This window comes from Aricia agestis, chromosome 10 (genome assembly GCF_905147365.1).
Source record: "Aricia agestis chromosome 10, ilAriAges1.1, whole genome shotgun sequence".
NCBI classification, from domain to species: domain Eukaryota; kingdom Metazoa; phylum Arthropoda; class Insecta; order Lepidoptera; family Lycaenidae; genus Aricia; species Aricia agestis.
The window spans coordinates 5,334,190-5,350,936 of record NC_056415.1 but is presented as its reverse complement, the minus strand read 5'-3'; the positions used below and the strand labels follow the sequence as shown (position 1 = coordinate 5,350,936).

At 34.3% G+C, this 16,747-nt stretch overlaps 2 protein-coding genes across 2 annotated transcripts in view; one reads left to right on the top strand and one right to left on the bottom strand.

Moving 5' to 3' along the window:
• The window catches only part of LOC121731082, a 52,525-nt gene that overhangs the window by 19,825 nt on the left and 15,953 nt on the right, over positions 1-16,747 (bottom strand). The window lies entirely within an intron of this gene.
• Positions 3,782-6,476, top strand: LOC121731164 (clumping factor B-like). Its single transcript, XM_042120521.1, has 4 exons — positions 3,782-3,897; positions 4,858-5,839; positions 5,942-6,124; positions 6,442-6,476. The coding sequence occupies exons 2-4, from the start codon at positions 4,867-4,869 to the stop codon at positions 6,474-6,476; spliced, it is 1,191 nt and encodes a 396-aa protein (XP_041976455.1). The 5' UTR covers positions 3,782-3,897; positions 4,858-4,866.

Here is a 16,747-nt window from a genome sequence, read left to right as displayed (position 1 = left end):
AATGATCAATCAAAAATACCTCTGTAAAAAAAGGATTCCTATTTTGTCAACAAAGGAGAGTGATTTCAGCCAAAATTTGTACACAAATTGGTTCAAGCATACACTTTTATTTGCCCATAGCTTATATGAAATATAAGGAAGAAGAAGCCCGCCGCCCGCAACCATCGTGGCACCGCGCCATATGTACCTGAGCTGCGTCTGCGGAGCGAGGTCCCCGCGACGCCCCTGTACATATCCCGCCTGCACTGGTCCATGGAGGTCGAAGACGTCGTGGACTACATCATTAAGAAGACATCCCTCCACTTGAGGGTCGAGCGTCTGCAGTCTCGCCACAAGGCCAACTTCAGTTCCTTTGTGGTGAGAGTACCGACGCATTTTCTCCCGACCTTTGAAGCGGAGGAATTCTGGCCGACTGATGTGGTTTACCGAAGGTTCCGGGGGAGACTCCGGAATGAAGCGCCCGTCACGTCACCGTTAATTCGTGATAATGTGTAGTTGTTAAGTTTATATCATTTTTATGTGTGTTAGTCATTAAGGTATATATTGTATGGGCCTACGTAGCCTGATTTAAATAAATAAAAAAATATATTTATGGTTTTTAAATTACGCGATAAAAACCATTTTGTCGCTTACGCCCTTTCCATTTTTTGCTGTTCTATTGCAATCCAATCCAAAACGGTTTTTTACTTTAATGCGGCGTCACCTTAAAGCCCTCCGTGCGAAGATTTAATTACTTTTTGCAACTAAAGATTTTGTCTACGGAGTTGATTCTATCATGAGGTAGTGCTTACATGGAAAATCTCGTGGAAATTGTACTTTTTTCCGTGACTAAAACTAGCTTATGAACCTTTAATTAGCTTAAGCCTTAACCAAGGTTACACAACTCTATGTAGACACAGAGGTAGACCTCTTTATCGAAATTCATCTGAATTGATACAGCACTTTCGGAATCTTTAAAATTTTACAATATTGAATTATTATTGCTGTTTTGTCTTGTACGTTGTATGCTAGACATCGATTTAACAAAATATTTCACAAGTCAGACTCGGTATTTTCAACAATTAAGTTTATTTTGTTGTTGTAGATAATATTATACAATAATACAAATTAATGTTTTGACGAAAACATAAAGCAATTAAGATAAACAAAGCACCTGTACATGAGTCTGCTTAAAATAGTCATTAATATTAAAATAAATGTGAGGTCTCCTCAAGTATTTAGCTCTACTTAATACCTATAGTTAAAATCATACAGCACTGCCTAGGGCTGTCGACTCACAATATAATATATTTTTTAAATAACATTTCGTTCACAGCTTCAATCAATTTGTGAATGCTAAAATTTTCAAAACCCATAAACATTATCAATTGAGTTCATAAAATAAAAAATGTAATTCTGTTGAACTTTTTAAAATTGTGTATTAACATTGAAGCAACCCTAATACAAATAATTTACTTGTAACTTGTAGCATAATTTGACACTTATCCATCAACAGCTGGACATAATTACTTACAACATAAATATTGTAATTAAAATAGAACTAGTTAATTACCTCTTTGTTTTGTAGGTTTGAACGAGAACGTACATTGTGATTATTACAGGTACACATGTTTATATTTATATTTCATGTACATATTTGTACATCAATCTGAATTGTTTGATTCTATTATTATATCTTTCAAAAATAAAATTATGTTATGGTCAAAATGTGGTATTATTAATTAAAGTAGCTTACCCGAAGATAAGCTTAAAAGATCTTGAGCTTTGAAAATTCGGCCGTCCGTAAGCTAAGATGTCGTGCACAAATTACGGGAAGTATTGTTGGAGTTGATTCCCCTTCCGTCTGTATTCAGTAGTGTGTCATTAGCTTTGTCCACACTGTGCCTTTTTTTGAACGTCAAGGGCATGCGTTATAGCGCTGTCAACAGTTAACGTGAGACATACCCGCGACGCATGCCCTCTGACCGTATCCGAAACTTCAAAAATGACAATATTGGCGTTGCGTTTCTTGATGCATTCAGTTATTTAATGCGCCAATATTAAAGTTAATGACGAGAATTGAAGAGGAAAGTGCACAATGTGGACATAGCAATTAGGGTGGAGATAGTTTCAGCAAAATGTCACCGAATCTCGTGTGTGGTGTGTGCCTCAGAAGTGTGATTTTAAAAATAGAAAACTTTGCTTATATCACAGCCATTTAAATGACAACAACGTCGGTAGGAGGTATTATGTAAAGTAATTTATTTCAAGATCAATCGTCAATTAATAATCTTCGATCACAAGGCCGAGCATATTCCTGAGGCAGACACATCGACAAGTTCAGATGTAATGATATTAATCACGAGCCAATTAATGAAGCATCTTGGAGCTGTGCTTTAACATTTTGGACCTAGTTGCCCGGGCAATAAAGCCAGTTAATGTACAACTCTGACAGTGTACCTACTATAACTTTTTTACTGTCATGTATTAGTTATTCCTCTGTGATGGATCTACTAGTTTTTTATTAGTCTATGTAATATCTTAGGTTGTTAATGTTCAGTGTTCAGTGTTTATGTAATATCTAAGGTTGTTAATTAAATCAGTGTATGTTTTCTTAATAAAATGAAATAGTTTGCTCATACAAGATAACCCAAATATTCCTTAAAATATTTAATTCTATTTTGAAACAAAATTTGGTGGAAAATAAATATGCCAAACAACATGCAAAATAAACCTATAACGCAGAAATTTTATGTAAATTGTATGGAAATGTGATATTTCCATATAATACAATACACATAATAATATTAAAATTAAATGCAAATATATAATATTTAGTTTTCCTAACTTTGAGAAACAGGGAACAACTGAGTTGACAGGCTGCTCAGTTCCGCGACAGGAGTGACAGGACAATGTTCCGTCAATTTTGACATAGATATAAATGATATATGCTGATGATTGATTTGTGTTTTCTGGTTATTTGCGTAGAAAGGCAATACACACATATGGGTATAAATATCTGCAATAATTACGTCAGTAATAAAAATATTTATATATTTCTTCGCTGTGGAATAAACAGTCTAAAAAATAAGTGTATACAGTTCTATTTAATTTTCAAGGCCTACTCTAATTTTAATATATTCATTATTCTAATTACATTTAATGCGTGTATTATCACAGTAGGATTTCAAGTATTACTTAAAATTGAAATAGCGTTACTTAATTTTTATGTAGGTGACTGTATGCCTAAGGCAACAATCAGAGTAATTACGACAATTACCATACAACATTTTAATAGTAAAAACTCGTACATTTTCACATATGGTAATACCTAAACAGGCAAAGCTCTCGAATATTAATTGTCCATTAATTCGCGGGACACATTACTGCACACGGCACTTGACAAATTGACTTACAAAAGCTGAGCGGGGACCCTAGTGCATAAGTGCATAAGTTTTTTAGTAGGGTTGTCGCAACGATTTTGTTTCTTCCTTTTTTTTTTTGACTGATAAAATATAACTGACAGAAAACAGTGTAAATTCTGAGCTTGTAAAACAATATAAACAGAGAAAATACCTGCTAAAATGACTTAAAGGTTTAAAAATTTTACTACATTTAACAAATCGCTCCTTGAATACAAAAGGGCCACAATTAAAAAAAAATGAAAATCGTTTTATTGCAAAAATTACACCTGAACCGACTATATTTTATAGTGAAAAAAAAAACTCCCATCATTTTTGCTTATATTATGGCTACACTGACTTACCGCCATTTTTGCATTAGCTCACTTTGACAGGTAATGTCAGTGCTAAACCGCCATTTTGTTAGTTGCGCCCGGAGATTCAACGCTAACGCACGTCGGTTGCGTGAAAAAGTGCCACAATCCAAAATACGTCTGTGTTGGATTCAAAATTTCAGGTAAGTGTGATTATATTTTACAATACAAAAGTGCCATATTTTGGAAAACGTCCGTTTTGCATTCTAACATTAGTATTTGTAACCATAATATATAATACAAAAGTGCCATATTTTGGAAAACGTCCGTTTTGCATTCTAACATTAGTATTTGTAACCATAATATATAATACAAAAGTGCCATATATTGGAAAACGTCCGTTTTGCATTCTAACATTAGTATTTTTTATTATATTTTGTAATACAAAATTGCCATATTTGAAATGCGTCCTTTTTGTAATCCAATATTAGTTAAGTATAATTATATTTTATAATACAACAGTAGCATATTTTGAAATACGTCCCTTTTGCATTAAATTATAGTGAAATAAATAATTATTTTTAGCGTGCTAGAATGGGAAGGCCAGAAATATGGCCGTTTTGCATGATAATAATTTTAGTTTTCGTTACAATTTTAAAAATAAAAATGACCATTTTGATGTTAATTTTGTTTTATTCTTATTACTTCAGTGATTTTTAACTTAAAAATCATACAAATGTATTTATTTGTTTGTAAATTAATAATATAAACTAAATTGAAGCCCTGTCCCTGTAGCTTTCGTCACTAATTTAAAGTTTTTTAAATAATATCAGTGAGTGTTTATAGCGACCTATAATAATATGAGTAGATATTCGTAAATGTTGAAAAATATGTGATTAAAATGCATTGCCTCATAATATTTTCTGTGAATTTGAATGTTAAATATGAGGTGGTAGCTTAAATTTGTTAAATATAATTAAGGTGTTATTCCTGTCAAATTAGTATTGAAAATGTCATATTAAGGATTATGTTTGATTGTGTATGTTTTAGTGTATGTATGTATTGTGTGTATGTACTAAGGACTGTATAATATACGTATAATATAACTGTGTGTATTTTATGTTTTTTAGTTATAAAACGTTAAAGATGTTTTTTTTTTACAGATTGACAAAATGAATAGAGCACGAAAAATGTTGAATATGGCAACCTCCGTTCAAGAATCGGAAAAAGTTCAAACATTACCTGGCCACAATAATAATGTGCAAAATAAAACTTTCTTTAATACTCCAGCTGCACTCAGTCTACCCGACACGTTACCCATTGATTCTTCAGATACAAATTCTATAGCAGACAGTCAACCTGATCTTAACCTATCAATATTAGAGGATGAAGACAGTGAAGTAAGCTGTGTAACGAATACCAAAGACACAAATAGGCCAAAAATAGTTGTTGAACAGAGTGACTCGAGTAGCAGTTCAAGCGACTCTGATAATGATTCTGATACCAATTCCAGCCGATCATCTAGATCCAGCAGTTCATCAATTGCAGATTTTTCTTCTGATGACAGTGTTTTAGATCCCAACTTTCTACCTAGTCATGAAAAATCTTCTGATTCCGAAGGAGATATACAGTCAAAAGTAATTGCCAAACCATTTTGTATTTCACCCCAACCGGGCCCTTCTCGTGTAGAACCTCACTTACTCATCAATGATAATCTGCCAGTCAATTTGGATACTCAGTCGCCTAATATAGAAACACAGCCATCCATCAGTCATAATCAGTCACCCAGCGTGAATATTCAGTCACCCAGCATTGGCAGTGAACCAGCTAGCGTGGATCCTCAGCGTCTTAGTCGGAAAAGAAAAGCTAATCCAGAATCATGGAAAAGAAACAAAACCAAGACTCTGATCAATAGCGGGAAGGCACACACAACTATGTCTAAATCGAAAAAAAATATTGCTGCCAAAAATATGGGACCTGTTTGTTCAGATAAGTGTAAATTTAAATGTCAAAATGTGTTTTCATTTGAGGAACGATTAGCCATATTTAATGCCTATTGGGACACTGGTGATTTAAACGTTCAGAGGCAATTTATATACAACCATATGACAAACATTGAGCCAAAGTATCGGTACATCCGTGTTGGTAGTACCCGCCAAAACTTAAACCACGCATATTACTTAACGAAAATCGATCAACGCATTCGAGTATGCAAGTTATTCTTTATGAATACACTTGCTATATCAGATAAAAGCATTCGGACTGTTGTAAAGAAATTTTCTGGATCAATTACTGGAATACAAATGCAAGATAACCGAGGAAAACATGGCAATCAATTTAAATTGGATGCTGCTTTGAAGGATAGGGCAAAGGAACACATTAACTCCATACCCAGGATTGAGAGCCACTACTGTCGCGCTCGCTCTAAGCGTGAGTATATTGAAGGAAGCCGATCTATTGCTACTTTGCACCGTGATTACGTCGATAAATGTAAAGCTGAAGGTAAAGGTTATCTTTCTTATAAACTGTACTATAATATCTTCGTGAATGACTTCAACATTTCTTTTTGGAAACCGAAAAAAGACCAGTGTGAAGACTGCACAGCTTTCGCAAATGTTGAAGATAAAACGCTTTTACAAGTACAATATGATCTGCATTTGAAAGAAAAAAATTTAGCCAGAGCTCAAAAGGAAAATGATAAAAAAAATATAAGTGATAATTTTATAGTATGTGTATATGACTTACAGGCTGTGATGCCTTGTCCGCAAGGCGAAGTCTCTAGTTTTTACTATATTTCAAAATTGAATGTGCTGAATTTTACTATTACTGAACTGGGTTCAAATAATACGACCTGCTACGTTTGGCATGAAGGTGCAGGAGCTCGTGGTGCTAACGAAATAGGATCGTGTGTGCTCGCGTACTTGAAAAATTTGAATGAGAAAGCTTCTGACTATTTTGATGTAGTATTTTACAGCGACAACTGTTGTGGCCAACATAAAAATAAATTTATGTTAGCAACGTACCAATACGCCATAAATGAGTTATCGAAGTTGAGGAGTGTTACTCATAATTTTTTAATCAAAGGGCACACTCAAAATGAAGGAGATGCTGCTCACTCTCTAATTCAACGCAACATTTCGAATGCTTTAAAATCTTCTCCCATTTATGTGCCGGATCAGTACATAACCCTTATTAAAACTGCAAAGAAGAAAGGAAGACCCTTCGTTGTTCACGAACTTACGCATGAGAGTTTTTTAGATTTAAAATCTCTGGCTGTCGGCAATTACACTACTACAGAAGATGGACAAAAAGTCAAATGGGCTGATATAAAAACTATTAAAGTCCATCGAGATTATGAGAACAAATTTTTCTTCAAGACTTCTTACGAAACTGAAGAGTTTACCTCGGTAGCCACGCTGACAAAAAGAAGGTCTGCTAATCCTATAGTGCCAAAAAAACTGTACAAACAAAAACTTAAAATAACCGAAACTAAAAAACAGGGTATTCTTAAACTTATTGAGAAAAATATAATTCCTAAGTATTACCAAAGCTTTTACGAAAATTTGTAATTTTATTATTAGATACCTAATTGTGATAATATTTAGAATAGTTAATTTTAAAAGTTCCTTTTGATAATAAAGACTTATAAATTTTATACAAACATTTACATAACAATAATAAATAACGATTATAATTTGTAACTTAAAATAGTTTACGTAAAAAGTGCCTTAAAGTGTTTATCTGTGATTCTACTTAGATTGTTACTGTGCATTAGTATTATTACATAATAAGCTATAATATTTTGCTACTGAATTATGTGCCTTTAGAACTGATCTTGTATTTTGTTTTGTTTAAATTATTAATGTTAAATAGAGACAAATTAGTGTCGTCACTTTTTGTTGTTGTTGTCGTCACAATTGTTGATTATTTTTTGAGTTATTTAGAGAATTTATTAATGAATATGGTCATTTTATGTATATTTTGATAATGATTATTACAGTTTTATCTCTTGTTTTTTCTATAATTCTTACAAATATAATTGTTTTAGAGAGATGTTTAATTTTGCTGAATAAAAGTTACGTACAAAGTTGATCTCAATTATATTACTTAATAATAAGTTAAGGTTTTTTAGTTTAGATTTTTTAATACAATGTTCTCCTGGTATCCATTCGCTTATGTTTTTACCTAGTAATAAGATTAAACTTTTTGATACGGTTTTTTACCAAAAAGGTACAATAAACCATTTTTATTTGTAAAAGTGTGTTTAATTTTTGACATATTTTTTATTATATTGGTTCAAATTTTGAATGCAAAAGGGACTTTTATGCTTTTTTTTCTTAATAGGTAACATCTATTACAAAGTTTATATTGTAGATAGATAGAGCTTATAAATACGCATCTAATGATATATTAACATCTTATGTTTAATTAATAAATATATGAAATATTATAAAAAAACAGTTTCAAAAATTTGTTTTGGCTGTCCTGTAAAATTTATGGATTTCGATTTGTGTCCCTTTTGTATTCAAGGAGCGAAATGTCAAATCAAACAGCAATTAGTAGCCCTAACCACGTAGTAATAAATCTGGCGTTATAAACATAAGCGCAGCGTAAACTTTACCAAGAAGGATCGCGCCAGTTTTTTACATTTGATCGTTCAATATTTACAACCTCCTTCGAATCATGCTAATACAATGATAAACCTATCACATACGTTTAATATAATATTAAAGTCTAAAACATATATTGCAAAAGTTTGTGTCTTTATACGGCAAAAAATGTTTTAGGTTCATATTATTTACACTTTTAAGGCAGGATAATTAATAAAAAAATACACCATTTTAGTAATTTTACGCACTTGTTGCTCAAAATTAATGAGAACTATGAAAGAAACAAAATAATAACGCATACCTAAAAACTGAACGATGGTCATAGGGCTGCACCATTATAAATTATTATAAAAGTAATCAGAAATCAGAATCAACGACCTTATAATTGTGGTCCTATGAAGTATGAAGTAAATAATTCATTAAGGGATTGAAGTTTATTATTTTTAATTGTCATAATTACAAAATAATATAATCCAATCTTTAATGAATGCAAAGATCGAATCCTAGCCTTGGCACAGGGTATTAATTTTATTTACCGTGTCTTAATTTAATTGAGATGTTATTATTAACTCTTAATCGTTCTTTGTCGTTTACTCATCAATCATTTGCCATCATTACATTCTGATTGAGAGCTAAATGATCGTTGAAACAATCTTTACATTGGAACATCTTTGAGATATTTAAAAGCGCACACGTCAAACTCAGCACATGACGTATAACAATAAAAGATTTGCCATTTTACTAGCCTCAAAGGCCTGATAGACGTACGAACTTAAAGCACGCGGGTTTTAAGTTCGCGAACTTACTCGGCTCGCGTCGGTGACACACGAGGATCGCTCACACTGGATTACCATGCCACAGGCTCGCGGATCGCGGCTCGCGGCCCGCGGCTTGCGGCTCTTTGCTGACACACAGGTGACTTAGATCGTCGAGCCATAAGTCCGCGTACTTACTCGCACATCTGTCACCCCTTTCAGAAGATTGTTTTGATATAAAAAATTGTATTTGTTTTTTTTTCTTATTTGCTTCTTTTTAATTTATATACAAATGAGCGCTTCAAATGTTGATATTTAAATATTCTTAATTTACTTGAATTATCTGAATACGTTTACTAAGGTATAGTTTTATTAGAATTATTAACTTTTATCATTGACCAATTGTTATTTTCTTGTAAACTGATTGTAAACTAGTCGTATTAATAGGGTTAATTTTTAAGCATGAATTTACTCATAATAATTTTGTAATTAATTTTTGTTTATCTTAAATATGGAGAATCTTTGTTTAAGCTGTATATACCTGTAATAGACTATTGCGTTAGATCTTATCTTAACTGTAGTAGATTTTAATGATGAATGTTGCCGCAATGCGTTGTTGGTATATCTTTAATAAATACATAAATAAATAGTTGTTAAGAAAATTGATTTAAGAGTACCTAACACAAAAATTGCGTTTACAATGTTTCACTTCAGAGTAAATCTCCAAAAGCTTTAGAATGTCTAAAAAATATATGGAATATCCTTAACGATCGTACTATGGTTACATTCAAAATTGAAGCCTCTTTCACGGTAGCTGTGGACAACCCTATCATCAAACTCAATAACATAGGAGCTGCTGAGTTGAGTGTAACAACCGTGTGCCAAAATGAGTGGTTATGTCACCTGTGTTGTCATAATAAATCAGTGGATATAGTCATTTTGAAGACATTTTAAGCTCTATGTCTGTACCCTAATTCTGGTATAAAGCTTTGATTCAGTTTAGATACCTCATAGTTCATACCATCACAAAAATAGTACTCTCCTTTTGAAGTTTCGATCAATAACAATACGTTTGACTTTATAGTTTGACTACATGACGTCCGCAACTCCGTTGCGCCAAAATTCGTTTATCCCGCGGGAATCGTACATTTTTTCATGATAAAAAGTATCCTATGTCCTTTCCCGGGACTCAAAGTATCTCGATGTCATTTTTTTTTTATTTTTTTATTTATTAAACATTCTTACAACTATCATTACAGACTAATATCCAATTCGATAACGTAGTAAATACATTAATAATTAAATTAATTCATGTATAACATAATATGACCGATAGTGTCACTTTTGTGAACTCACTCAAAGGACATATGAATAAGTCCAACTTGTTGTTGACTTTGTTAAGTATTCGGATTGCTTCTACAATGGGCGCGTATTTTAATAAGTTTATTCTAGAGTGCGGCGTCGCGAACAGCTCGGGAGACCGCCTCCACCACACATACCTATCGGGGACGTTCAGTGCCAGCCATTGCAGTAAACCCGGATAAATTAATTTGCCACGCAACACTTTAAACATAAAGCACGCCAAACTCAAGTCCCTCCTGGTCTCCAGCTTGTTGTATCCCACCATGCCTAACACAAACAGCAACATCGATTCAGCGGGGATGAAGAAGAAACAGACAGAAAAACCAGACAGACAGACACATTTTCGTATTATGAACACATAATATCAGTATAGAAGTATGGATATGGATTTTACAATAAAACATCATTCCGTCATTTAATTGCACCGAGACTGCATCGAAACTGTATAGAAGCCGCATGAAATAACAGAATGACGGTGCCCTGGTAAATGAAGAGTATGAAGCCTTTATGCTAAGTACTCACATACGGTTTTGCTCGATCGAGCAATCACGTCGAGCAACCCGCGGCTCGGGCTTTCGTCCATACATTCAGCATTGCTCGATAGATTTATTCTAAATCGATATATTTAATTCCATCGAGCCGACTCGATGCGAGCCTTCGAGCTGTCAGTTTTGCGGTCCATACAGTAATTATTACACGATTTGGAGTAAAACCATCGAGCAAAACTGCATGTGAGTCCTTAGCATTAGAATGTTGGATGATCGTTTAATTTAGCCACAATTAGAAACTTCACATTTGTAATTCTAATGATACCGAGATATGAGATCACCTTACATCATATTCGATAACGATCTAATACTACAAGTTGTTTTCTATTTTATTGTAATGCAGCATTACGCGCGGTCATCGCAGGCGCATGCTAATGCTCGCGTTTGAGTTCACGGCCGCGGTTACGTAACCACAGTAACCGGTAACCACAGCTGATGAGCGCTCGGAATCGAAATTTTTACTAGCCGACTTAAAAATAAAGAAGGTCGTATGTATGGTCCAGGCACAACACTGAGTTGCGGCGCCGTATCGCAAAAACAACATTGCAAAGAAATGCGATGCGATGTCGCAACGCAAAAATTTAATCATAATGTCCATATGATAGATAGCAGCACTCTTTCATCAAAAATTCTTGCTATGCCTTCTGCGGCGTCCTAGATTTTCACGATGCGACGCGGACGACGCGGCAACGCAATGTTGTGGCCTGACCCATCGACTGTCGATTTCCGATTCCGATTTATCGATGCAATGGTGCAGACACCTAATCTGGGGCCAGATTCTCAACCGTTAATTATGTTCATTAATACGCGCGAGTGAGATGGCCTGCCATTGAAATGACACCCGAAACTTGAGAACCAGGCCATGAATTTATATTTTTCACGAAGAGATTACGTTTTTATAATAATGTATTCTGACTTTTGGCTTTAGTGATAACGATTAGCTGCTACCGTTACATTTATGGCTAATAACATTTTATGTTGTCATGCTATATGCGGGTAGAGAAAAATAATATTTACGTAGGCATAGGATGACAGCAAAATTTGTTCAAAACATTTTTTTATCGCTCTACAACATATCAAGATTTTGGTAGCACAAAATATTATGACAAGTCTCCAATCACATCTGTCTTCAACAAATATTATAAAGCGGCAATAAAAATATTATAATAATATATCTAATATCGCACCTGTTAGAGAAATATTATCTAGTATCACCAACATATAATTACGAAACAATTATCTAGTAAATGGCATTAATTTAATGGAATGATCCATTTAATTGAATTGGCCAATCCCGAAGGTCGAGAGTTGCTTGCAGGTCACGAATTATTACTATTTACAAGCGCACGCGCAGGCTAAACACCGCCTGTCTTCTCATCGCCTTATCGCCATATTTATAGCCGCATTATCGAAATCTCTTTAATGATATTAATGCCTGCACTCACACCGAACATTAAATAAAGTCAGTGCTAAAAGGGCACACACATTATATTTTGACTTTGTATTCCATTGTATTGTATAGAAGGCGAGTTACAGTTATATTTTGTTATCAATAATAACATAATATTGAGGCCTATATAGTATACTTACCTACTCAACAAATAATTTGGGAATATAGATAGTTGTTGTATTGCTATCGCCAAACATCCTAAAAAGTCTCCTTACGCTTTGTTATTGACAACCCAAAGAATTAGTAACTCATGAAACAAAAAGTATTCTACAATATCTCGTGTGATCGATAGATTTTCGTATCAAATTATCTATGTCCTGTCGGTTTCTGAGATCTTTTTGACAGTAGTTTATCTATTCAATAGAGTTAACGATTGGGTAATGTCAAAACTATTAACAACGCTGTTGAAAAGATATTATCCTCCTATCATAAAACTTGACAGGTGTCAAGGGACACCCGAATGGAACGAAGTAAACGAAGAAAATTCTTATGTTCAAAAAACCTGTATGTACTATCAGAGAAGTTGATTCCTAGGCAGATGGCGGCCTAAGTAATTTGGTCGCGTTAAGTCAAACCCAGCCAACCGATCACAACTAACATTGAATTGACATAAGCCGACCAACTGACGTAGGACCGTCAACTGCCTAGGAATCAATTTCCTTGATGGTACATATAAACTCAATTTAAAAAAAAAAACCCCATCTATCGATGCCCAGGAATACTAACAACGGGTCGCTGTTTATTCTCAAAAAACGCCATCTAGTTGATGCACAGAAATACTATCAACGCCCTCTGGCCCTACCATGCAGGTAGGTACTAATAAAAAAGTGTCGAGGTCAAATATCGTTCTGTCTAGCCTCCTTTACACCGAACGCGCGATAAGGAACATCGTCCAAAAAAACCTTAGAAAACGGGCACTTAAGATTATATAACAAGTGACCAACATGTACTGTCGCGAACAGAAGTCAGAGGGCACGTGGTAACTTGTGCATTTCATTATACCACTGTGGTTGCACCATGTACTGAACATCTTGCAACATCACGGAACTGTACTATGAGTATTCATATTTAGTAAAAAAAATTAAAGCCTACGAAATTAACTTCATATAAAATTGCAAAATGTAATTTTTGTAAATAGTGTTTTTTAAGCAATTAACTTATTTTTTTGGTAATTTTTAATTAACATTAATTGAAAATAATATATAGATTTCGTTTATAAAAATTCGGAACGTTACTGAAGTACAAAATAATTCCTAGAAAATCGAGTATTATTCATAATATTATGATAATATAAAACAGTTAATTATAAAAAAGTTATTAAATATTTTCTATATCTGCCACAACAATTAATACATTTTTAAGCGAAGCAAGTGGTTTCTGTACTGTACAGTGCACAGCTAAAGTAACTTTACAAAACACCAACCACTGTTGTTACAGTTTCAAAGTTTTAACAATTCTTTGTCCTTTACCAATTAACATAATAATGGAAATCACTAGTACCAGACTTAGAACGAATTAACATCTAAGACGTACAAAGTTGGTCAATACAGTGTAAATACAGATTAATAGTTACTGCGTAATCGGAGTAGACAAACATTGTAACGTATTGACTTTTACAAATTTGTAAAGTTTATGTAGCATACTTTACACTGGTGGATTTTTATGAAGTGAACTGGGAAACGAAGTCAACAGATGAGTGATGAAATCAGGTATTTTTTTTTAATGAAACAAACAACGGGGCAAACGAGCAAACGGGTCACCTGATGGAAACAAACTTTCGTCGCTTTGGACACTCGCAGCATCAGAAGAGCTGCAAGTGCATTGCCGGCCTTTTAAGAGGGAATAGGGTAATAGGGGAGGGGAGGGTAGGGAAGGGAAGGGAATATGGTAGGGGATTGGGCCTCCGGTAAACTCACCCACTCGGCGAAACACAGCGCAAGCGCTGTTTCACGCCGGTTTTCTGTGAGAACATGGTATTTCTTCGGTCGAGCCAGCCCATTCGTGCCGAAGCGTGGCTCTCCCACGTATAGCGTTTAAGATATAATATCATTGAAATTAATATCATTTATTGGTTTCGACAGAATAACAGTGCAGTGGGCTTGCCTGCTGCGTTTGCTGCGCAGGGGTCAATTTTTGGCATCACACAACATAATTTCTATTATTGTCTGTCTTTGTCATTATGTATTTTGTGATGCTAAAAAAAATGTATTCTTATTCTGAATATGAAATATGCTATTACAACTCTACGTTTATTGTTCAATATCTAAAAAAAAATATACCGCAAGTCTCGCTGTTCTTTTAAATAACAATAACATAATATTATTTAAAACAACGTACGCGGTGGACTAAGGTCCAGCATCATAATAGTATATGTATACTAGGACTGCACTAGGAGTGAACTGCGCACTTGAAAGTAGAAAAAACATTAATAACAATATTGATGATAATAAAAGCCTGTAGCTTAACAGAGAAAAATTTAATGAGCACAATCATGAGCAGACGTTACCTTTATTGAAATTTCCGTCCCGAATCATACGTCACGACGTGTTAGCTAACTGTCGCATCGTGTCTCAACTGAAGAGGTCTTACTTTCAAAAGCAATTTACATCACTAATAATAGAACCTTAGGCGAACAAATAATTTATGCTGTTTGTATAACTACTGGAAATATATTTACGTCAGTTGCCTAGCTGTTACACTTAAACGCATAAAAGTTTTATAAGGAAAAAATACCCCTTTTTGAAGTCGTTTAAAAAGTCACATGACATTTTAGTGCAATAAAGAATATGAAACTTTGGGATAGGACTTTTCAGGCGTCATTTCAATGTCTGTATACAGTTGGTACCTAAACACAATCACATATATAAATGATTAATTGACACCAGCCATGAAAGTTTTTGCGAAAATATATTTATCTCAACAAAATTTACGTCATTTATGTACGTTTACGAATAGAATATATGGCGAAAAAATGTGTGACGCCTTTTGATCGTTAACAAGATTAATCTCTGCGGTCTGCATCTGCGGTCAGCTCCTTCGTAATAGGTCTTAATTGAATAAACGATGGAAACCAATTTTGGAGAATTTGCCAAAACATTTTTATATAATCGCAATCAAAATGAAGACATAACGACCTTTATATTATTTTTGGGCAAGAGACGCTTGAAAATATAACGTAATCTAATCATCTAACTCACGTAACGTATAGATACAATTCGTTGTCCGAACGTGGTGAATGGAGAACAAAAGGTAAGAAAAAATTGTTCCAAAATTAGTTCCTACTTACTACTAATGATGTGTCAAATTTTAAAATGATGCCTTTGAATAGAATATTGTTATTTATATCATCATAATCTTGGCAGCAAATTAATAAGAAGCGCCTCTCACTATCTCTGTCATTCTAAAGGAAATTTGTAAAAGACATCAACGCGCACACGGCTCTGACAAAAATGGAAGAAATTATATTTTTTAGTGTAAATGTTTTTTCTTGGTTTAGAATGTATATACAGGGTGCAATTAAACCTTCCGGCCAAATTTTGATGTATTTATCTTTTATCAATTAGAAAAGCAAAAAGATTTATTAAGTAACTTCTAAGTCTTACCAATTTTCAAAGCACTGTTATAGGGCTAAAATTATTCTTCGAACCACTTAATCCCTGTAGGGCGACGCGGCCTTTTGTACGGTATCATGCCCTTACGGCTCATTACCGACAATAAACAAAGGGTAATTATCATTACTGCGCAATTACGTAATTTATATCTTGTAATAGCGCATCTTCAGGCATCTACCGCGCCACGATGTTAGCGCTCATCTTTTATCAATAATTGTTGTTATGTAATAAATTTTATCGTGATTTTACGTTTATTATTACCGTGAAGAAGGATAACGTATATAAATAATTACTAGCTATTCGACCAAGCTTTGCTCGGTCTAGCTAGGAATCATTTTTAGAAAATGTCATTAGGAGTGAGCACACTGAGACGGGCCGTGCCGGGGTTCAGCGTGCCGGGGCTCATCGCAAAAATCCGCCTCCATACAATTTGTATGGAAGCTGAAATCCGCTGCGCCCCGACACAGTGTGCGATACGCGCATCCGCTTCCATACAAATTGTATGGAGGCGGATTTTTGCGATGAGCCCCGGCACGCTGAGTCCCGGCATGGCCCGTCTCAGTGTGCTCACTCGTTTAGAGTAACATTGTCCTATAAATAGAACAATCCATATTTTAGGACGATCAAGTCCAATACAGACTTTCTTGCCATGGAACAACAACCTGATTTCAAGGTACAAGGCATAAAATCATTTGTCACTGTCTAAGCACACTAGGC

Coding starts and splice junctions, on each gene's coding strand:
- LOC121731164 (XM_042120521.1), top strand. CDS start 4,867: ATGAATAGAGCACGAAAAATGTTGAATATGGCAACCTCCGTTCAAGAA. Junction 5,840..5,941: donor GTATCGGTACATCCGTGTTG/GTAGTACCCGCC, acceptor TTGCTATATCAG/ATAAAAGCATTCGGACTGTT. Junction 6,125..6,441: donor CTGTCGCGCTCGCTCTAAGC/GTGAGTATATTG, acceptor TATGACTTACAG/GCTGTGATGCCTTGTCCGCA.